A 23,122-nucleotide genomic window follows, 5' to 3' on the forward strand; every position below is an offset into this window, starting at 1 on the left:
AGGGCCCTTAGGGATGCATTCATTAATAAAATGGCTAGCAGGAACCCAGAATGCATCTATTGCTAAAATGTGTAGTATGGGCTGTTGGGATGCATCCATTGCTAAGATGGGTAGTATGGCCCTTTGGGATGCATCTTTTGCTAAGAAGGATAGTTTGACCCTTTTGGGATTCATCCATTGCTAAGATGGGTACAGTGGTTCTTTGGATGTTGCATTTTTTTCTCAAGTTGATATAATTATGTTGTTACTTAAAATCTTGGAATGATTTCTGATTTTTTTGAAAACCAGGAAGAATTCAAGGAGTTTGAAAGGAATTTCGTTGTGTTTGATGAGCAGTTTGAATATGGTGCACGACTTCCACCCTTTGTTATAAGGTAATTACAGTTTTACCATTACTCTTTATTAAGGTTATGATTGTTTTGCAAGTCGGAACAGGCAGGTGATGTTTAAATGGGTTCCATCTCTCTGTCTGTTCATCCATAACACTTCTTTCCAAAGTATGACTCAGAAAACATTGAAAAAACTTCTGTGAGACTTAATACACATATTGGACTATTCATCCAGATGTGCCTTATGGTATTCATATTTCTTGAGTTTCATATTTTTAATGATTTTGTCTGCAGGTCTGTTCATCCGTCCATCATTCACACTTTTGTAAAACTCTCAAATCATTTAGCTTGGTGATATATTTTACAATTTTCTAGATGTACCTTTCTGCATTTAGAAAATCTTCTGTGCTATTTTATACCTTTTTTTTTACCCATTCATTCATTATCTTAAGAAAAACTCACAAACTGTTAATTGTATCTGTTTGACATTTCCAGCACTCCATTGTATAATTTACAGGAGTTATGACCCCTGATTGCCTGTTCACCTGACTTTGGTTTCCATGGCATAGCATGACAAAGCCTCAGTGCATTTCAGCCAGATTAATCATGCAGCTTTGTATTGATTTGACCCTGAATAAGTTTCGTTGCACATTATCGTTGACAAGAGTTATGGCCCTTTATTGCCCATTCTCCTAACTTTGTTTACCACATGTAACTCTATTTAGGAATACTGCATCTTAGCCAGAGTTATGCAAATTTATATTGATGAAGCCAGCATTCAACTTGATTATATAGAAGAGTTATGGCCTTTTATTGCCCATTTACCTGACTTTGCTTTCCACTGCATAAATTTACTAAAGAATATTTCATTTCAACCAAAATTGTCATGCGCTTTTATATTAATGAGGCTTTGAATCAATTGGATTGTCAGGATTCCACAATATTGTTTATCACATAGTCAGTATACTTTTCCTATAGTGTGTGCAGTTTCATATTTTTGATATTATAACATGTGAACATATCACTTTATATGATTCTGATTGGTTCAAATAAGCCCATGAAATTGTTGTGCAGATTTCTCTTTACTGATTGGCTGCCATCATGGGAAAACTTTTTTAACCCTGCCTTTCTGGAATGTTTTGTTGTGAATGAACATTTTGGCCGCCATTTTTTGATTCGATTCACATAAGGAATTTGAGGGGAAAATGGTCTTGTCTGTCTGAATATGGCTAATTTATCATCGCAAGGGCCTGGTATGTCATGTATAACATATCAAAACATGAAAAATACAAGCCAAGGACAAGGACAACAACAAGAAGTAAAACTAAGGGTATTGCATGGTTCATAGTGAATTGTGTAAGTTGGGTTGGAGGAGGGTGGTAAACCTGAAGCATGGAATCCACCATATATACAAGCGTAGCTTAAATGTTAACATACAGAAGTAAGTAAACTCAACACTGTTCGTGGAAGAATGTGGACATAAATCGGTCTCCAAACTGACAGAAGTTTATCCAACCACTGCATATTTATTTGGTAAATATATAGTGCAATTCCAACTCAAAATGATTTTTTTACATATTCTCTAGTCTGCAGTTCCAAGTCAGATACTGCAAATATCTGGTCACAAATAGCTTACAGTAAATATGGGAATTTCTGCATCCAGGAAACCTTCTTTCAAATGAATATTGCAACAATGTAAATTCAATATTAAATCATTACTCATTTGAGATCCTCTATATACCCATCTTCTCTGTTTAAGGCCAGGCTGGACAAATTATAGTGTGTCTGTCAATGCATCGATCATGCAGTTTCACTTCTTAAGGAAAACTAAAAATAACATTCAAGATAACACCAGGAGATAATGTTATGTACATATCAAATTCTGTGTTGACATTTTGATCCCATTAAATTCCTTGTATGTCAGTACAATCTTTATTGACAAATACTATATGTCTCCTAACAAACATTTCGTCAGGGCAGATGATATAGATAGCTATATCTTTTATTATCTATGAATTTTTATAATATTATGACGCCTGAAATATTGTAATAATAAATTTTAACATGACAGCAGAAACACTGTCTTCATCTTTCCAAATGTCTAAGACTTCAAATTTTGTTGCTAATATTATAACAAGGTTTCTTACTAGTAGAATGTTGATAATGTAGATATAGTCCATTTAGCCAAACAACATTCAATCAACATTGGCAACTTCAGTATTGAAAGAAACATTTTTGAAAGAACTGCGATTATTACAGATAAATCTTGAAAGAAAAATAATAGTAAATAAAAAGAAGTGGTCATTTATTTCAGCAGTTTATATGTAGACCTGCTTATTTTGTGGTTTTCTGACTACAATCCATCCATTTTTAACAAATTATTTTGAAGACAAACGTCATTATTCTTTTCAGGAAATGGTCTAATTCAAAGGAATGGCTGTTGAAACTAGTCATTTATTTCAGTAGTTTGTAAGTAGATCTGCTTATTTTATGGTCTTACAATCCAATCTCTTTTAACAAATTATTTTGAAGACAAACGTCATTATTCTTTTCAGGAAATGGTTTAATTCAAGGGAATGGCTGCTGAAACTATTCCATAGTGTTGTAAAAAATATGGAATTTCCAAAACAGACAGAAGAACAGGTATTGTCTCAGAAAAATGGCATAAGATATATGGAAAGAAAGTATGATTCAGTAATAATTAGTTCCCCACTGAGAGAAGTTGGCAGATCCCCATCATAATCAGGTTTTCTGTCGGTCTGTCATCAACAATTTGGTTTTTGTACAAGATAACTTTACCAGAATTTATCGATTTGGTTCCAGCTTTAATTTGATGAGATTTCAAAATAGTTTGATTTCCAGACTTCTCTGTAACTTTTTAGAGGAGTTGTGGACCCTGGCTGCCTATCTCTATAATTTTTATTTCCACAGCTTAACTTTCTCAGTGACTGAATTTAAATTGGCATGCAGTAATATATTGGTGAGACCATGAAGGTTTTCTATTTCCAGTGTTTCATCAGCATATACAAGAATTGTGCCTCCTGATTGCTTATCCTTCTGACTTGAGGCTTGTGTAGTATAATCATATCAAGGTTTCTTTAATTTTAATCAAATTAGGTAGGTATCTTTATCATGATGTGACCTTGAACAAATTCAGATTCCAGCATTCAAAACCATTTACAGGAGTTATGCTCCCAGATTGCCCTTCCTTATGACTTTTCGCAGCATAACTTTGCCATGGTTTGTTTGATTTCACTCAAATTTGATCTATAGCTTTATGGATGAAACACTGAATGAGTTAAATTTCCAGCAGTTCACTATGTTTTTAAGAGAAGTTATGCCTCCCCCCCCCCATTGCTTTTCCTTTTGAATCTGACCTTAATTCCTGCAGCATTACTTTGTTGAGATTGGATTCTTTTTAAGCCAAAGTTGATACACTGCTTTATATTGAAGAGATCTTGAATGAGTTCAGTGTTTGGCATTCCAAAACATTATTTACAGTGGTTATATTCCCTACTTTCCTGTTTTCCTGGCTTTGTTTTCTGCAGCATTACTTAACAAGAATTGTTGGATTTCAACCAAATTTGGCGTGTATCTTTACACTGATCAGACCTCAATGAGTTTTATTTCTAGCATTCCACTTGATTGTTTGGAAAAGTTGTGACCTTTTATGGCCCATCCTCTTCATGGTTTTTGCAGCACAACTTTAATAAGGAATGCTTCTTTTTAACCAAATTTATCATGAACTTTTATGCTGCTGAAGTCTTCATTGAGATGGAATTTCAGTGTTCCGTGTCATAATTTACATTAATTATGCCCCCTGATTGCCCATTTCCCCTACCTTTGGTTTCTGTGTAAGACACTGCTTTGCAGGTTGTTGTAAGCTGGACCCTTTACAATGCACATTTCAATAATGGGTTCATTTCATGCAGAATATTTCCTTAAGACTCTTTTTTACATATTGAACTCAGCTTATGGTGTCAAGATGGGACCATGGCTATTTCTAAGATGAAGAATTGCATGTTAGAATTGTTTTAGACATCATATTTTCCACATAACATCCTGATATCCTTTCCTGATAATGCTTAGAATTGCTTTACATCATAGTTTTTTTAATTTTTGTCGCTGTGAGAAAAGTGTTATTATTTTGAGCAGTTATTTTTTTAACTGTATGATATAAAACAATACATTTCTCAGGAAGAAGACTCCAGTACAGACCCAGTGTTGGCTGCAAATACATTTTGAATTTTACAATCACAAAAACAGCTGTAGCTCATTTCATTCTGTAGGGACTCCATTCGTATTTCATTATGAGGAGTCATCGACTTCCATGGTTGGAAAGTTGGAAGTCCTAGCATCTTATGTCTAAAAGTTCCATTAATAGACACACTAAAAAATGTATATAAATTTAATAAAATATACTGAACATGTTACAACAGCAGCATTATCTTGATTTACACACAGGCAAATTTGGACCTATATTGAGTTCGAATCATGACAGTCTTATGCCCAGAGTGAAGACAGCAGGTTTAAAACCCATTTAGAATCAAATATGTTTTGGGTGTTGATAGTATTTTAACTAGATCTTAAATAGCGTTGTGGATAAGTGTGACAAGTAAAGTGGTGTCATGTATCTGTTTTAACTCACTTGTCCAATGCTTGGAAAGATGTTACTTGATGATACTTCATCCACACTTTTGTGGTAACTATTCTGCAACACATATTCTATTCAAAATAAATTATATTCTTTTAGAATATAAATCTGAATGACAGGCATATCAAAAAAAATAATTGCACTGAGACTTTAGTGTAAGTTTTGGGCAAAAGTATGCATTAGTCATGATTATGAGTACAAACTCTATCCAATACCTTATGTACTCAGTCCAGCTGCTGTTGTTGCATAATCCACCAGCAGATCAGGGTCAGTTGTGTTTGTTCTGTTTATTACTCCTAACTGTATAGACCCAGATCTGCTGGTGCATTATGCAGTGGTAGATCTGGGACTATGCATTTTGTAGTTCAACATAACTTATAATCGATTACATATATTACGTAAAAGTTGCTAATCTGACAATTGCTCTGTTCTTTGTTAAGTGATTACTAAATTCATGTATTGACTACTCAGATGGCCTTGTGGTTAGAGTGTCTGCCTTGCATGCTGGAAGTAATGGTTTGAACGCCGACTGAGTCATACCAAAGACTTACAAAAATGGTACTAACAGCTGCCTTGCAGGGCACTCAGCATTGACAGGTTAGTGTTAGGACTGGTTAGCCTCATGTCATGATACTGTGACTGGGTGTGGCATCATGCTACATGTCTGCAGCATGATGCCCCAGTGTTAGACATCACTATAAACTGCCACACTTCAGACATCATAGCAATATGATTGAAAATTGTTTAAGGCTACATTAAAAACCAAAATCTCTCTCACACACACACACTTTATGTATCTTGCTTTGTTCTGGTTCTCATTTTTCATTCTTTCTTTACTTTGTTTGATCAGATATAACAAAATATACCATTGAGTATGTGTGATAAACATAAATAAGTTTTACCAAATGCTTTGTATCATTATACATTCGGCTATCAGTAAACATAAAAATCTATTGTCTGTGCTCATGTACAAGTCAAGCCCAATGTGCAACTGAACAGACTTAGATTTGTATCACATAATGTGCCAGTATATCTGGGTCTGTGCAGTTTGTTAGGAGTAATCAGTAGAACAAACAACATAGACCCTGATCTGCTGGTACATTATCCTTTGTTGTTTGCAGTTCGATGTGACTTATAATGAAGTATATATGGCATGTTTATCATCCACATTTTACAGTATGCATAGAAATAAAAAATTTTGGTCGTTTCTTTGCAGACATTGCTACAAACAATTTTACAGACTGTGGACGTGGAAAATTCACCAAGCTTTGGCCTGCTTATTCTGTGGGCCTCTCTGGCAAATGCGATACCTGTAAGTACAGTAATTAGAGCTCATTTTAATAGATAGTATGGCATTGCCTTCATGTCCCAAGACTTATATGCATGTAAACATATAAGATTTTAGGTGTCTCAGCACTTACTGACATTAAAATATCAAACCAAATTTGGCAAGATCGTATAGTAGTGACCATCATTTGTTCATTTACCATGTCAGTAAAATGTTATCAAGCACTATGATTTATTTTATGTTATTTATTCTGCATGAGCATATTTTCTGATTTCTCCAACATAAAATAAAAGAAAATAAAGGTATACTGCAGTACTATGGTATAGTGGGTCCTAAAGTAAGATATCGACGAATAAGTAAATATAGACACTGATCTTCAATATATTATGTATGTCTGTTTGGTGTTCTTTGCTTCATGTTAACATACATGTAATTTCAAGTTTAATTTAGATGATTGTGGGAAATGATTGATAAACAGATTCCAGGTTATGCAAGGGACATTAGTCTGATATCATGGTGAGATAAAGAAAAATATTTTTACCATGGCATATACTGGTCGTAATGTTAGGATCTTGATGTATATGCTGCACAAATTGTAAATTAATTTGAAAATTGGATGCTACTTCAGTAGCTATGTCTTTGTCACCTGTACCTCCAACAACAGAAATGTATCAAAGAGAAATATGTGTGTGTGTATGTGTGTGTGGTATTTGGATTTTTAACATAGCTTTAATAATTTTTTAGTCATATTGTTTCAATGTCTGCAGTGTGGCACTTTATAGTGATGTCTAGCACTGGGGCACTTGGGCATCATGCTGCAGACATGTAGCATGATGTCACACACAGATCACAACAAGGAATCAGTCCATGTGATGATTTATAGACCAGTAAACCCTTCTGAAACTCACTTATCTGCTAAAATGTAAGCCACATTTTAGGATTTTAAAACAACAGTCTGTCTACAGAGAGAATAGCCCAGTCAGAAAAGTATACACTGCTATGTGGCTCATAGAAAAACCTAGACAGACTGTCTACAGAGACCATAGCCCAGTCAGGCAAATATACACTGATGTGTGGCTCATAAAAAACCCTAGTCAGTCTATCTACAGAGACCATAGCCCAGTCAGGCAAGTATACACTGCTATGTGGCTCATAAAAAACCCTAGTCAGTCTATCTACAGAGACCATAACCCAGCCAGGCAAGTATACACTGCTATGTGGCTGATAGAAAAACCTAGACAGTCTGTCTACAGAGACCATAGCCCAGTCAGGCAAATATACAGTGCTATATGGCTCATAAAAAACCCTAGTCAGTCTATCTACAGAGACCATAGCCCAGTCAGGCAAGTAAACACTGCTATGTGGCTCATAGAAAAACCCTAGTTAGTCTGTCTACAGAGACCATAGCCCAGCCAGGCAAATATACACTGCTATGTGGCTCATAAAAAAACCTAGTCAGTCTGTCTACAGAGACCATAGCCCAGCTAGGCAAGTATACACTGCTATGTGGCTCATAGAAAAACCTAGACAGTCTATCTACAGAGACCATAGCCCAGTCAGACAAGTATACACTGCTATGTGGCTCATAGAAGAACCTAGACAGTCTGTCTACAGAGACCATAGCCCAGTCAGGCAAATATACAGTGCTATATGGCTCATAAAAAACCCTAGTCAGTCTATCTACAGAGACCATAGCCCAGTCAGGCAAGTATACAGTGCTATGTAGCTCATAAAAAACCCTAGTTAGTCTGTCTACAGAGACCATAGCCCAGTCAGGCAAATACACACTGCTATGTGGCTCATAAAAAACCCTAGTCAGTCTATCTACAGAGACCATAGCCCAGTCAGGCAAGTATACACTGCTATGTGGCTCATAAAAAACCCTAGTTAGTCTGTCTACAGAGACCATAGCCCAGCCAGGCAAGTATACACTGCTATGTGGCTCATAGAAAAACCTAGACAGTCTGTCTACAGAGACCATAGCCCAGTCAGGCAAATATACAGTGCTATATGGCTCATAAAAAGCCCTAGTCAGTCTATCTACAGAGACCATAGCCCAGTCAGGCAAGTATACAGTGCTATGTGGCTCATAAAAAACCCTAGTTAGTCTGTCTACAGAGACCATAGCCCAGTCAGGCAAATATACACTGCTATGTGGCTCATAAAAAACCCTAGTCAGTCTATCTACAGAGACCATAGCCCAGTCAGGCAAATATACTCTGCTATGTGGCTCATAGAGAAACCTAGTCAGTCTGTCCACAGAAACCATGGCCCAGTCAGGTAGATATACACTGCTATGTGGATCATAAAAAAAACTTAGTCAATTTGAAAAGATCTATTGATTTGTTATTTTCGATACAATATGTTCTTCAGATTAGCAAAATTCCTTTCCTAAGATTTTCCAGTCAGATAACATCAATGAGTCACATCGATATTTGGTGCAATGTTTCTTTCCAATATAGACGGTTCTGCAATCTTAGTGTATATAAAGAGATAATAAACTCTGTGTCACATGGTTTCAAATTCAAGACACCCAACTGTTTCTTTGGAAGTGTGTCATGTACATTTACTATAAACAGAAAATAAGGAAACTATTCAACATACATGGCCAAATGGTTTAGATCAATAGATGGAGGTCTACGGTGGATAAATGCACAGCAGCCAGAAGTCACATGATACAAGCCTCGAACTGTACTCATTATTCTGTGTCTTGCTCACTCCTGACATTGTCAGATATAATCATTGATCTGAACATGGAAACCATATTTTTTGTTGCATGAACTAAATGGGTACCCGATGGCTTATTTTATTACCCAGGTAATAATGAACGGTTAGCAATGCATTGACAGCTCTAATTACATGGAGCACAATCATAACACCATTTTGCCAGTAGTACCACATTGACTAATATCATCTGGTACACCACTGCTGTATATGTACAATAATGTCATCAATTTATTCTCTTGCACAGATAACATTTTGGGCTTTGGGTTTTATCCTTGAAAATCAAGAAATCTACAACAGATTGAAAAAGGATATCAGAACAAAGTTCCCTGCCACAAAGCAAGGTATCTAAACAGATTGAGATAATATTTTTGTCATTCTGTTTTTTCTCTTCTTCATTTTAGAAGATGAATTGTTGAGAATCTTATTCTCCATCAGGTATATTTGTATTGCAGCTTTGACACGGGCAGATTTCATACATAATGAAATTGCTGTTCCAGTTTTGAAGGTATTTCAACTGCAGAACAAAAACACTCAAATTTAAAATGTATTTTCAGTATATTCTTCCATGTTTTTCTAAGCATTACAATTGAGTTTTTCAAAATTGTTTTAAATAATGTTGATGCTATCACTATTTTTGAATTGACCAATTTCCAAGGCACTTGAAAACAAAATTAAATTCTTCGTGGGTATGGAGTTATATTAGCTTTTTTATTAATATTTTGGACAAATATTTAAAGATTGCTTATTCGCAATAATTCAAGCCCTATCAATAACTATAGGAGTGGCAGACTGACATATTTTTAAACAATCTACAAGATTTTTTCTCTTTTTCCTGCCCAGACCACATGATTGAAAAAACTAAATGTATCAACCTTGGTATGAACAAATATTCCTGACACTAAAGATCTACAGATTACCAATAAATTAAAACTTTTAGATGTTGATACGTGTCTTTTTAAAGCTTAATTCTTTTTTAATTTATGTTGCTGTCCTTAGGAGTCATGGAGTATATTATCTTATAGTGAGACTACCTTATAATGAATTACGTACAATTTTACTACCACTTAATAAAATGGCATACATGACGGTACCCACCTTATAACAGGAATGTCAACTCCAACTGTAAACAGCACAGACCCTTAATCCATCTGCAGATTTGGATCTTTGCATTTTTTAGAAGTGGTCAGTAGAACATAGATATGATGTCTGATTAATATCTACATTGATTTGCATTAGGACCTAGCCTGTACATGTGGTAATGTTGGAGCGTTACAGTGTGTAGAAGGTGAATAAGTCCGAAATGTAATTTTCTGTTGATAAGAGATATATTGATTGTTTAAGACCGAACATGGCAGTAGTACGTAAAGAATATAAAGCTGGCAGACATGTTGAGATGTGGATAACCGTCTGATTTGTCTTACAGGCGAGTATATAGAAATAACAGAGGAGCGATTGAGGAGCATTCCCTATGTTAAATGCTGTATGTTAGAAGCAATCAGATTACGATCCCCAGGAATAATCACCAGGAAAGTTATAAAATCCTTCCAAGTTAAGGTATAGTGAAAAATGTATGCATGTACAACTGTACAAGTGTGATGTCATTCAGTTCCATTGTAATTCAGGGATGGGGTGGGTGGGAGTGGTTAGGGTATGATTATGTTTCTCACAGTAAGATGTGATATAAAACTTGTAGATTTATTATGGGATGAAGTAAAATATTTAATTTTAGGTTTTTGTTGTGTGTGTTATTTTTTAAGCTAAAATATATTTATGTATTTACTAAGCATTGTAAGGCCAGTGGGTGGGGGTGCCTCATCAGTTACCAAATTTGGCCTATGACAACAGTTTCAGTACAGAGAAAGATGTGCTTGCAATGGAGAAGGTAGGTATTGAAGAGAAATATAGTCACTAAAGTCATCATTGATTCTGTAAAGCATGTTATCACCAGTGTGTTGACAGCACCACATCAGCATAATAATATTATTAATACCATGGAAGGTCCTCAACTGGTTATTTTATTCCTAGGATATGTTTAGTGATTTTATATTGCTGTTATTCTGGGTATTTTGTGATTTGGGTGTGATTGGAATTTTCTTGTTAATTTTGGAGGTGATAAATTGGTATTTTGCTTCCTTTCAGTTTTGTATTCATTTTTGTCAAACATGTTCCTTGCACTTTTAAAAGAAAAAAGAAAGATTTGTTATATGTTTGTAATAATAATTACTTGAAAATATTTAAGTGTTCTTTAAAAGTAAAGTTTTAATTATCATTTACAAGAAATTATACTGAAATTGAACTTTTAGTCTAGATCTTTTCCATTAGGTATCTGTGCTGTCTATGATCATAGTCAAGTGAACCTGCTAAGGCTTGAAAGAATATAGATTAAATTGACTACAAATTATTGTGAAATCCAACACACATGTAAAACTACATGAAAAACTGTACATGTCTTGTTTTAAAATAGGCTGCACTGACCCTGGGCATGGAACAAATCGGTCTTGCTTTGTGCACACAAATACATTAGTTTTGCCTTCTTGTTAAAGCTTTAGCTTTTAGCTCTGGTATTTTGCACAGTAAGTAAAGGTCACTGTGATCTATATTTTACATTTTATTGACTTGGGTTAGATATTTTACATTTTGTTCATGACCACACAGAATTTTGCATCCTCCATAAAAACTATCTTATATCAAGAATCGACTGCTCCAGTGGCCTAGTAGTTAGAGCATCCACCTCAGATGTGAGAGGTCGCAGGTTCAAACCCTGACCAAGTCATACCAAAGATGTATAAAAATAGTAATTGCAGCTGCCGCACTTGGTGCTCAGCATTAAGAGGTTAGTGCTATGTCTGGTTAGCCTGGTGTCAGGATAATGTGACCAGGTGGGACATGATCGTTAAATGTCTGCAGCATGATGCCACAGTACTAGACATCACTATAAACTGTCACACTGCAGACATCATAGAGATATGACTGAAAAATTGTTAATGCTACGTTACAAATCTAAATTACACACACACATGCACGCAGACACTTACACACACACACATGCATGCACACACACATACACACTATGAGGAATCACAAAATTGCAAGGGAGTGCATCTTATACTATACCATCATCACAAAAGTAGGTGACTGTAACACATAATTCATGCTTCACTGGCTTGAGATTATTGAATTATCATGCCATATGAGTGCATGTGACCTCTATTAGTATCACACATGTGCATTAAAAGTCACTGTGCCCTACATTTCACATCTTACTGGTTTAGAACTTAACCTTTTGCATTTAACTCAATTTTAAACAATTATTTGCATGCTATATACATTCTGTCCTATCTAAAATCGTGAAACTTTGGTGTTGGAACACACACTACTCCATCCTTTCAACAGGAAGTCAATATGGGCCATCTTTCATACTTCATTGACTTCGTTAAATTTTGTGTTTGATGTTGTTTCACAGGCACTGTTCATGCTGGAATCATGAACTTGATGATGATATAAGGTGATATAGCAAGAAATTCTGGCCCCTCCCCTAGCAAAACTTAATTCCCAGGCTCCCTGTCAATAAAAGCATTGTTTGATTTGTACCCCCAATGAGCCCACTCCCCACTTCCCATCCCCACCCCAGTGGGGTCCTTGGGTGGTTGTTACATCATTGATAATAAGCATTATTATCATTGTATGTCTTATGTGCCCTGTCCCAGTATGTATGTATATGTGTGATTTAATAGTATGTCAGCACAATGCTAGCTATGTAGAGCCAATCAAAAGTTTAGTTTTTTAGAGCAAATCAAAAGTTTAGTTTTTTAGAGCAAATCAGAAGTTTAGTTTTTCAAATGTAAAGATAAAAAAGAACTTTAGTTATTAGAGGGGCCAACATTTTGTGGTCCAGATCACATTAGTCTTAATTCATAATAATTAATGTTTACAGTTGTCTCTGTCTACTAATAAAAGTGTTGCGTAGATAAGCCATATAAATGTTAATTGCAGTCCAGTTATCTTTTCCACAACATAATTGTCTGATTCAGTTCCAAACATTCTTTTTTACTACAGGGTTATACTGTACCAGAAGGGGATAGACTGATGGTATCTCCATACTGGGCCCACAGAAATGCTAGGCATTTCCCTGAACCTGACATTTTCAATCCGGTATGTCCTTGCTCAGAAACCGTAAATTGCAAACTTTTAATAAAGTTTAGCATGAAGTTTATCAAGAAAATTCAATGTACAAAACTTCTCTTCATGGTGGAACCCGTGATGCAAGGTTTTATTATTAAATTCATCAGTTTAAAAAAAATCTTAGTTCACAAATATATCTCATTTTTCCACAAAGTTAAAATGATGTTGCTTTTTATTGATTTACAGCATTTTAAATAGGAAGTTTAAATGTATTTTCCATTACAAAAACATGACAAATTTAGGTAATGATATATGATGGTTTTGTGGTCCCTTTAATGAGAGACTAATGAAAAATATTTTGGGGAAATGTAAATCATTGTTCAGAAGAAGAACAAAATAGGAATTCTTATCATACTTGGCATTAGGTAGAAATGTGAATATGTAAAACAAAAAAAACACTACTGATTTCCAATACAGTTCTCTTCACTTTTAACCAGAGTGTTGGCAAAGCAAAGCACATAGCATGTGTTTTCACTTGTTTAGTGTCACAAACTAATGATTTCTGTGATTAACATGCTTGACTTTTTCTGTCTTGTTTGGAGAAATGGAACCATAACAAAATCAAAAAAATAATATGAAGAAAGAGCAGGTTTACAGTCTTGGAACAGTACTTATATAGGAATGTGGGCCTCGTTGTCCAATCACCTTGTCCATCAAAGGAATCAATATTTATAGTTTAGTCTGCAATAAACCCTGTATTTCCCAAATGGTAAAAAGGCTGAACTGGGCAATCTGGTCAGTATTTCAGTTCTGGGGCAGTTCATCTGTATATTAAATTAGTAGCTATAAAGGAAATATTCATTTCGTCAAAGGAGGAAACGCAGCTTTAAAACTAATTAAGTTACTCAGATGACAAGATTTTACTCTAAAACAAGTTTCCTCTCATGTTTATGTATTTTCATAACTGCCATTTTCTATATTACCTGATGCTCTCTGATTAAGTTGGTATGCTAAAGTAAAATTAAACATATTTTCGAACTTAACGAAAATAATACAGGTTCTTATGAATGAAATATATTGTGTTTGACAATGTGCTTTAAAGGAAAACCATCACACACACAACATTTGTTTGTCCATATTGTTTGCAACAAGGACATTTTGATTTGTTCCATATGTCTTTACATCTGCATAAATATACAAGTAAACGCTGTTAGCATAATCATACAGATAATTACTGTTAGCATAATTATACTGATAATTACTGTTAGCATAATTATACAGATAAACACTGTTAGCATAATTATACAGATAAAGACTGTTAGCATAATTATACAGATAAAGACTTAGCATAATTATACAGATAAAGACTGCTAGCATAATTATACAGATAAAGACTGTTAGCATAATTATACAGATAAACGCTGTTAGCATAATCATACAGATAATTACTATTAGCATAATTATACAGATAAAGACTGTTAGCATAATTATACAGATAAACACTGTTAGCATAATCATACAGATAAACACTGTTAGCATAATTATACAAAGAAACACTGTTAGCATAAATATACAAATAAACACTGTTAGTATAATCATACAAATTAACACTTTTAGCATAATTATACAAAGAAACACTGTTCATTGACAAATAAACCTTGGTATGCAAGTTTCTCTCAATATGAAGATTACATAATAACATTTTCAAAACTTTTAGAGTATTTAAAAAAATTATTTATACACTTTATGTTTTTTTGTAAAATGTTCATTCTTAAATTATTTTTAGGAAACATTGTTAGCACGATTATGCAAAAGAAATAATAAAAACCTTGGCAAATGAAGTTTAGGAAACATGATTTTGGGTCTATGGAAATGGCATATTATATTTAGATGTACATGTCTTGCAGTATTAAGGTGTTCAGTATTGCAAAATACTGAACGATTCTGACAATGTAAAGTTAACACACAAAAAATGAGTATATATTAAAAATGATTTTTTGATTGCATCCCTGAGGAGCCTATGACATACTGTGTACACTCTGTTTCGAAGAATAATTTGTGTTTCAAATAGTAAGCACTTTCTGTATTTACATATTCTGGCCTTTTGAACTTGAAAGTCAAGAGATGTAAATGGACATAACTAAAAAATTCTGTCCCTGGGAGGTTATCTGTTGTCAAGGTGGTTGCCTCCTTGATATAAATTACCAGCTATGTAGTACTTTAAACATTGCTGAAAATAGAAGATGCTCATGTAAGGTAATTGCTTCAATATTTTCATTTTATGAATGTTGTTAAATCAGTTCTCTATTAAGAGATGAAGAGTAGAAAACACTGAAATTATTTTTAATTAGGATTACATGTATTTAGAGGTATTTGCTATTTGATGATCAAAGATGATGATCATTATCTCAGAAGTTATGTTCATCCCTTTGATCCTAATTAACATTGTATTACTTGAACCCTCCAATCCAGCTATATTCTCAATACTCTCATTCTCCAGCTTTATAAATTTTTATACATGCATGGATCTAGATTTACTGTTCTTATAAATGCATTTACTTAATTAGTTTTCTTATGTGTAATTTTAAGTGCAATTTTTTTAAAAATGTAGGATAGATGGTTATCTGTAGATCTGGATAAGAACCAGTTTCTGGAAGGATTTGTTGCCTTTGGAGGGGGAAGATACCAGTGTCCTGGAAGGTAGGTGTGCAGTGAGATGGACAAACCAATAATAAGGATAACAGGGTGATTGATAGTGTAGAAATGTAATATTGTTGTATAAATGAGCAGGTCACCCCTCAAGGCTTTTATGCTGAAAATCCAGCTTGTAAGTACTTTGATGAAGTATTACAATGTATAAAAGGCCACATGTCAGGAAAATGTGAAGCTCTTTGTGTAGAAATATGTAAGACACAATGCTAGTCATGCACTTAGAGTTATGATGACTTTGTAGAATTATTTGCACAAATTAAAGGAAAATCAGTTTTCTAATAATTTAAAACTTAGAAAGAAATCTAATAAATGTTTGAGCCAGAAAGAATTCACATTCATTGAGGAATGGATGCTGTGAATGTTTTAATGATTTCCAATGTTACATAACTTTGCTTTGTAAACAAGGCATATTTATATTAAATGACAACTACTGTAATATTGTATAGCTTTTGTTTTGCTATTTGACTGGAAAGCCCAAACATAGGGTTCATTCTAGGATTGATGTTGTATGTTGCCCAATTACATAAAATTTTAATGGATCAATCTTGGACAAAGAAGGGCCATTTATTTATGGCATACATGATTTCTTTTACATGAAGACAGTTATACTGTTCATAAGGTTTTTTGTGGTAAATAGATTAAATACATTGCTTTTATTACTTTGTGGCACTTATTTAATTTTCAGGCTAGAAGAAATACATAGATTTAATTCACCTTTTTGAAGAAACAAAGTTAAACCCAATTGGAGTAAGCTTAGGCCTTTAAAACAAAGCTAAAACCCAACTGGAGTATGCTTAGGCCTTTGAGACAAGGCTAAAACTCAATTGGAGTATGCTTAGACCTTTGAAACTAGGCTAAAACCCAATTCAAGTATGCTTAGACCCCTTTAAAACAAGGCTAAAACTCAATTGGAGTATGCTTTGGCCTTTGAAAGAAGGCTAAAACTCAATTGGAGTATGCTTTGGCCTTTGAAATAAGGCTAAAACTCAATTGGAGTATGCTTAGACCATTGAAACAAGGCTAAAACTCAATTGGAGTATGCTTAGGTCTTTGAAACAAGGCTAAAACTCAATTGGAGTATGCTTAGGCCTTTGAAATAAGGCTAAAACTCCATTGGAGAATTCTTAGACCTTTGAAACAAGGCTAAAACTCGATTGAAGTATGCTTAGACCTTTGAAACAAGGTTAAAACTCAATTGTAGTATGCTTAGGCCTTTGAAATAAGGCTTAAACTCAATTGGAGTATGCTTAGGCCTTTGAAACAAGGCTAAAACTCAATTGGAGTATGCTTAGGCCTTTGAAACAAGGCTTAAACTCAATTGGAGTATGTTTCGGCCTTTGAAACAAGGCTAAAATTCAACTGGAGTATGCTTAGACCTTTGAAACAAGGCTAAAACTCAATTGTATGCTTAAGCCTTTGAAATAAGGCTAAAACTCAATTGGAGTATGCTTAAGTCTTTGAAACAAGGCTAAAACTCAATTGTAGTATGCTTAGACCTTTGAAACAAGGCTAAAACTCAATTGTAGTATGCTTAGGCTTTTGAAATAAGGCTAAAACTCAATTGGAGTATGCTTTGACCTTTGAAACAAGGCTAAAACTCAATTGGAGTATACTTTGGCCTTTGAAACAAGGCTAAAACCTATTTGGAGTATGTGTTGGCCTTTGAAGCAAGGTTGAAACTCAATAGGAGTATGCTTTGGCCTTTGAAACAAGACTGAAACTCAATTGGAGTATGGGGCCGAGTGGTCTAAAGCGCTCTCCGTTATGGATCACTGCCATCTCACCTCTGTCTGCGGCGGTTCGAGTTTCGGATTCAGCAATGTGGGTATGTGAGAAAAGCTTGCCAGTAGCTTCTCGTTTGTCGGTGGTTCTTTCCAGGGGTTTTCCCGGGTTCTTCCTCCACCATTAATACTGGCCGTTATGTATAGCCTATCGTGTGCTGAAAAATGGTGTTAAACCCTACAACAACAACAGCAACAACAATTGGAGTATGCTTAGGTCTTTGAAACAAGGCTAAAACTCAATTGGAGTATGCTTTGGCCTTTGAAACAAGGCTAAAACTCAATTGGAGTATGGTTAAGTCTTTGAAACAAGGCTAAAACTCAATTGGAGTATGCTTTGAAACAAGGCTAAAATTCAGTTGGAGTATGCTTTGGCCTTTGAAACAAGGCTAAAACTCAATTGGAGTATGCTTTGAAACAAGGCTAAAATTCAGTTGGAGTATGCTTTGGCCTTTGAAACAAGGCTAAAACTCAATTGGAGTATGGTTAGGTCTTTGAAACAAGTCTAAAACTCAATTGGAATATGCTTAGGCCTTTCCATATATGATTAGAAAAGCATCTTGGAAATACTGTGATAGCTGTGATATGTGTACATGTCTTGTTTTACCATGTGATGTCATGTGAATGTCACACACCACTACAGCAACTTATGGATTGAGATGACTAATTCTTGACCAAAACATTCCGATGTTTCTTTTTTCAAGTATGAACATTCTGTAAAACTTTCAATGGCATAATTTATACAGATAATTCTATAAATGTATTATTTTATGTTTGATATTGTTCTATTTTCTTCACTCAATATCTTATATTCATTGTACATTTTGGGCGTGGGTGGGAAATATTACAAGCATGATAGTATGGATTTGAATGTGCATGGCAGTCATGGACACAATTTCATGTTGCTGCTTTCTCACTCTCTCTCATTTAAGGAAATTTTATAATTCAATATATTGTATTTTCAGACATTAAACTGATAATGTTTTTATATATTCTATTTTCTGATGCTGAGACTGCACATACCAACTTATTTAACCCCTGTTCTTCAATTCTTACATTTTTGCTATCTGTTCCCTCCATTTCTTCTGTTCTCTTTGTGTAATATTTATCCCAATTATGGTTAGTTTATGAATAGTGAACATAAAAGCTTAGATGTAGTTTTGTGACCTGCAAGCATTTGCCTGCAACATTTTCTCTCTCTCTCTCTCTCTTTCCCTCTCTGGCATGCAGATACTATCTTCATTACCAAAGATACTGTGAATTCATTTATTTTTGTGGGTAACATTTTTAAAAAAATTTAAATAATGCATTTTTGTTGGTGCTTCAGTTTTCTGATTTTCAAAAGAGTCTGATTGTTTCTATCAAAGGGTTATTATTCATTTGGTATTTAACTTTATGACTCACATGAACTATGGCAACCATGAAAGCAATGTACTGTTCATTTGGTTTTAACTTCATAACTTGCGGGAACTATGGCAACCATGAAAGCCATGTACTGTTTATTTTTTGGTTTAAACTTCATGACTCATGGGAACTATAGCAACCACAAAAGCCATGTACTGTTCATTTGGTTTTAACTTCATGACTCATGGGAACTATGGCAACCATGAAAGCCATGTACTTACTGTTCATTTGGTGTAAACTTCATGACTTATAGGAACTATAGCAACCATGAAAGCCATGTACTGTATATTTTTTGGTTTAAACTTCAGGACTCATGGGAACTATAGCAACCACAAAAGCCATGTACTGTTCATTTGGTTTTAACTTCATGACTCATGGGAACTATGGCAACCATGAAAGCCATGTACTTACTGTTCATTTGGTTTAAACTTCATGACTCATAGGAACTATAGCAACCATGAAAGCCATGTACTGTTTATTGTTTGGTTTAAACTTCATGATTCATGGGAAATAAGCAACCACAAAAGCCATGTACTGTTCATTTGGTTTTAACTTCATAACTCATAGGAACTATGGCAACCACAAAAGTCATGTACTGTTCATTTGGTTTTAACTTCATGACTCATGGGAACTATGGCAACCATGAAAGCCATGTACTGTTCATTTGGTTTTTAACTTCATAACTCATAGGAACTATGGCAACCACAAAAGTCATGTACTGTTCATTTGGTTTTAACTTCATGACTCATGGGAACTATGGCAACCATGAAAGCTATGTACTGTTCTTTTGGTCTTTAACTTCATTGCTTATGGGAACTATTGCAACCATGAAAGCCGTGAAAAAAGACTCCATGTGTTTGCAAACTGCTGATGTGTAGATGCTTTACATTATTACTCTTCATGTATCCTCACATCCACTGTGATGCAATGAGAAACAAAAACTCGTGTCCAGGATTTTGCCCTGCCTATTCTTTATCAAACAAATTTAGATAAGTTTATATAGAACCCTGTAGCAGTGATTATATTTTGCTTTTTTATTTTCAAAGGATGATGCGAATGCAGAAACACTGTATTATAATGAACAATATTTTTACAATGAAAGATTAATGTGATATATGCATTACACATTAATACAAGCTGAAAGATACTGAATCTACTGAAACATCCACTATCTGGAGTATTCTCTTTTTTGAAAGTTCAAATGTGGCAACCCTAACTGTATGTACATTGATTTACCTTAATCCACTAGTCTGACTGATTAAGCACTGGGATTAATGCTGTTGCTATATATATTTTTTACAGGTGGTTTGCATTAATGGAGATTCAGATGTACATTGTTTTGTTCCTTGCCAAGTTTGATGTCAAACTGTGCGGAAACGTCCCCAGCCATGTGAGTTATCACATACACTGGCCTAGCATTGAAATACATGTAGATACAATATAAATTTTATTTTCATTGCTGTAAATATTTTAGATGATTTAATTATTTATAGTTTTTGGTGTTTTAAATGGTCTGTTAAGTAATAGATCATGATGCAAGTAAATAGTTACACATTTATTTTTGTTATTTTTTTTAACCGAAAGACAAAATGTGAAATAATTAGTAATAATGAGCAACATGTAAAAATGACTTGGTGTACAGTATTCAAATAATTGCAGAGTGTCATCAGGAGCTTTTGAATATTCATACTAATTTGAGCTTCACTTTTCATATTGTACATTTTAACACTATGTAACTCGTGTCACTACGTTTCAGTGCTTTGTAACTCATGTGCCACTACATTTCAGTGCTATGTAACTTGTGTCACTACATTTCAGTACTATGTAACTCATTTGTTACTGCATTTCAGTGCAATGCAACTCATGTGGGCATTATTTTTTTAAGATCCAGTAACATACTTGTATCCAGGTCATGGTAAGTCTGATAAGAAAAAAATGGTTTCTGCACAAAAGGTTTAGATCAAGACTGCATTCCAAAGGGCAATAGCATATACAGCTGTTCATCAGTAATTTCTAGTCAAGGTTTACTAGTGTCAACATAGGGTACTATGCAACATGGAATGAGTGTACCCTAAACAATACTCTTCTTTGCTTTACATTATCATTGTAGTGTTTGATTTGTTATTACAACTGGTTTTCAACATAGCTAAAAGGGCTTTTAACAAGGATTACTTAAACGTGCTCATTGTAAAAGAGTCAGTACTAGTCAATACTGTATACATTACATATCATTACAGCTACTAAAATTTATATTTCTTGCCAGAAATTTCTATTCTGGGCTTTACATTTCAAACATCTTGCAGTATGTTCAAAACTTTACCAAAAATACTGCACCATATAAAAAAGTAACCCACCAGTTATGTTACCTTCCTGTATGATAAGAAACAGAAGTACCTTGTTCTCTATGGCTAATACATGTATTTGAGGACTGACGAAGTCCAGCTGAAAATGCATACTGAGCCAGTTATTCCCTTATTTGGTCATTAATAATCACTCAAGTCATTTAAAGAAGTATGAAAATCATCATGTGTATTCCGTTAAAAGACATTCAAAGGGATGGAAAGATTTACCCCCACAAAGATGTGCTTGTCTCATACAAAAGATGAACAAAGAAAAATTTCTTGGCCTGCTTCCATAATACATTTTAAAATCAGCCTATTGAAGTTTTAGTGACATATCATCTTCCACAAACAAAAGCAAAGTAGCAAGGTTGTCTGCAGTGGTAAGCTATTCAGGGGATAAAATTCTTTCATATTAATTAAATATGAAACATTGACAAATACAGAAATATATATGGTTAACAGTTGACCACTCTTGGCCAGTTATGACCGTAGAAATTTGATGCAGGTAATATTAATATAAAATATAGCCAGGACAATGAACCCTATATTAATGAACATCTAACATATATTTTTAGAGTTCCCTGTACCTAGTAGGTACCCAGCAGCCAGAGGGTCCATGTGCAGTCCAGTATCAACAAACCAATACAGTTCCATGACTGAAGCTGTCAGCACCTAATCTGATCTACTACAGTGTTTGTGTTAAAAGACAACATTTTTCAGGATTAATACATGTATCTTTTGAGTTGTAAGAATGCATCTTTTGAGGGTTAAGGAATGTATCTTTTGTGACAATTAATAAAAGATCTATGCCTGTATGTAAGCATGTATAACATTGAAATTCTTAGCGTTATATGTAATAGACTAGTAGAACTTATGTGAAGGTCCTTCATCCTTTGTTTGTCATCTGTCAATCTGTTGGCACAAGTTTGTTATCGATACTCCTAACTACTTCAATGATGGTCATGAAATTTTACACACATATTCATTGATCCTGAATGACTGTAACGTTGCCTGGACATCCAATATGGCCACCACAGCATCCCTCTTTGAAACTTTTGTTATTAGTACTCCTTCTGAACAATGATCATATCAACATGTGGTTTTTGCTAAAAGACTTCATATGACATCTAGTTGGTCCTAAATCAAAAGGGTGATGATCTAACATCTTATATTGCCACTATGGCAGCCATCTTAAAGTCTTCTCCTCCTTAGTGGAAAGTCACACTGACCGAGTTTTCAATGGATTTCGTATTGTGACTTGTTGGTCCTAAAAGACAATGATGCTGATCTTACATTTTTGATTTAGCCATCATGGTGACCATCATGATAGACCTGTTACTGAAGAATATTGGATAAGGTTTCAAACTTCAGCAGTTAAAAAGTAGAATCGGTGTTATCTTGGATTCTTGAAACCTCTTTCCAGTCAGAAGAGCATCAGTCCCTTCATGGGACTGTTCTTATTTTTAATGCAAGAGGATTTATCACAAATTTAATGCAGTTATATTGGAAATTTAAGTATTTATGCAGTTAAACTCCAGCTTAAATAATGTAGTATTATCTTAAAATAATTTTAGTGTTACATATATAATTTTATTTTGAAATAATTATTTTGTTATATATTCATGAAGAATTGTATAAGATATTTTGTATTCATTATATTTGCTTTAAATATTTTGATAAAATATGTAACATTCATATAGTTGTTTAAATTATTTTGTCCAGGTTAATTACTGTACTTTCACTTGTTCTTGGGATGACAAAAA

The 23,122-nt window shown here is 34.3% G+C and overlaps 2 protein-coding genes across 4 annotated transcripts in view; one reads left to right on the top strand and one right to left on the bottom strand.

The window, feature by feature from the left end:
* The window catches only part of LOC149797283 (24-hydroxycholesterol 7-alpha-hydroxylase-like), a 32,898-nt gene extending 9,842 nt beyond the window's left edge, over positions 1–23,056 (top strand). For 2 of the 3 annotated variants that reach the window (XM_089961998.1, XM_089961999.1), the window contains exons 5-13: positions 289–374; positions 2,885–2,972; positions 6,200–6,295; positions 9,243–9,339; positions 10,422–10,552; positions 13,055–13,150; positions 15,732–15,820; positions 20,320–20,407; positions 21,935–23,056. In XM_089961998.1, coding sequence (XP_089818124.1) covers positions 289–374; positions 2,885–2,972; positions 6,200–6,295; positions 9,243–9,339; positions 10,422–10,552; positions 13,055–13,150; positions 15,732–15,820; positions 20,320–20,407; positions 21,935–22,015 — 852 coding nt within the window. In that variant the 3' untranslated portion in view covers positions 22,016–23,056. The remainder of the gene's footprint in view (positions 1–288; positions 375–2,884; positions 2,973–6,199; positions 6,296–9,242; positions 9,340–10,421; positions 10,553–13,054; positions 13,151–15,731; positions 15,821–20,319; positions 20,408–21,934) is intronic. The other variant, XM_089962001.1, reaches the window with a different exon arrangement.
* LOC149797284 (uncharacterized) overlaps positions 6,158–23,122 on the bottom strand; it is a 77,600-nt gene continuing 60,635 nt past the window's right edge. Inside the window, exon 11 of the mRNA XM_089961997.1 lies at positions 6,158–6,293. Coding sequence (XP_089818123.1) covers positions 6,261–6,293 — 33 coding nt within the window. The 3' untranslated portion in view covers positions 6,158–6,260. The remainder of the gene's footprint in view (positions 6,294–23,122) is intronic.

Source organism: Sinohyriopsis cumingii, chromosome 6 (assembly GCF_028554795.1).
Source record: "Sinohyriopsis cumingii isolate HCF-2022 chromosome 6, ASM2855479v2, whole genome shotgun sequence".
In the NCBI taxonomy this organism is placed as follows: Eukaryota; Metazoa; Mollusca; class Bivalvia; order Unionida; family Unionidae; genus Sinohyriopsis; species Sinohyriopsis cumingii.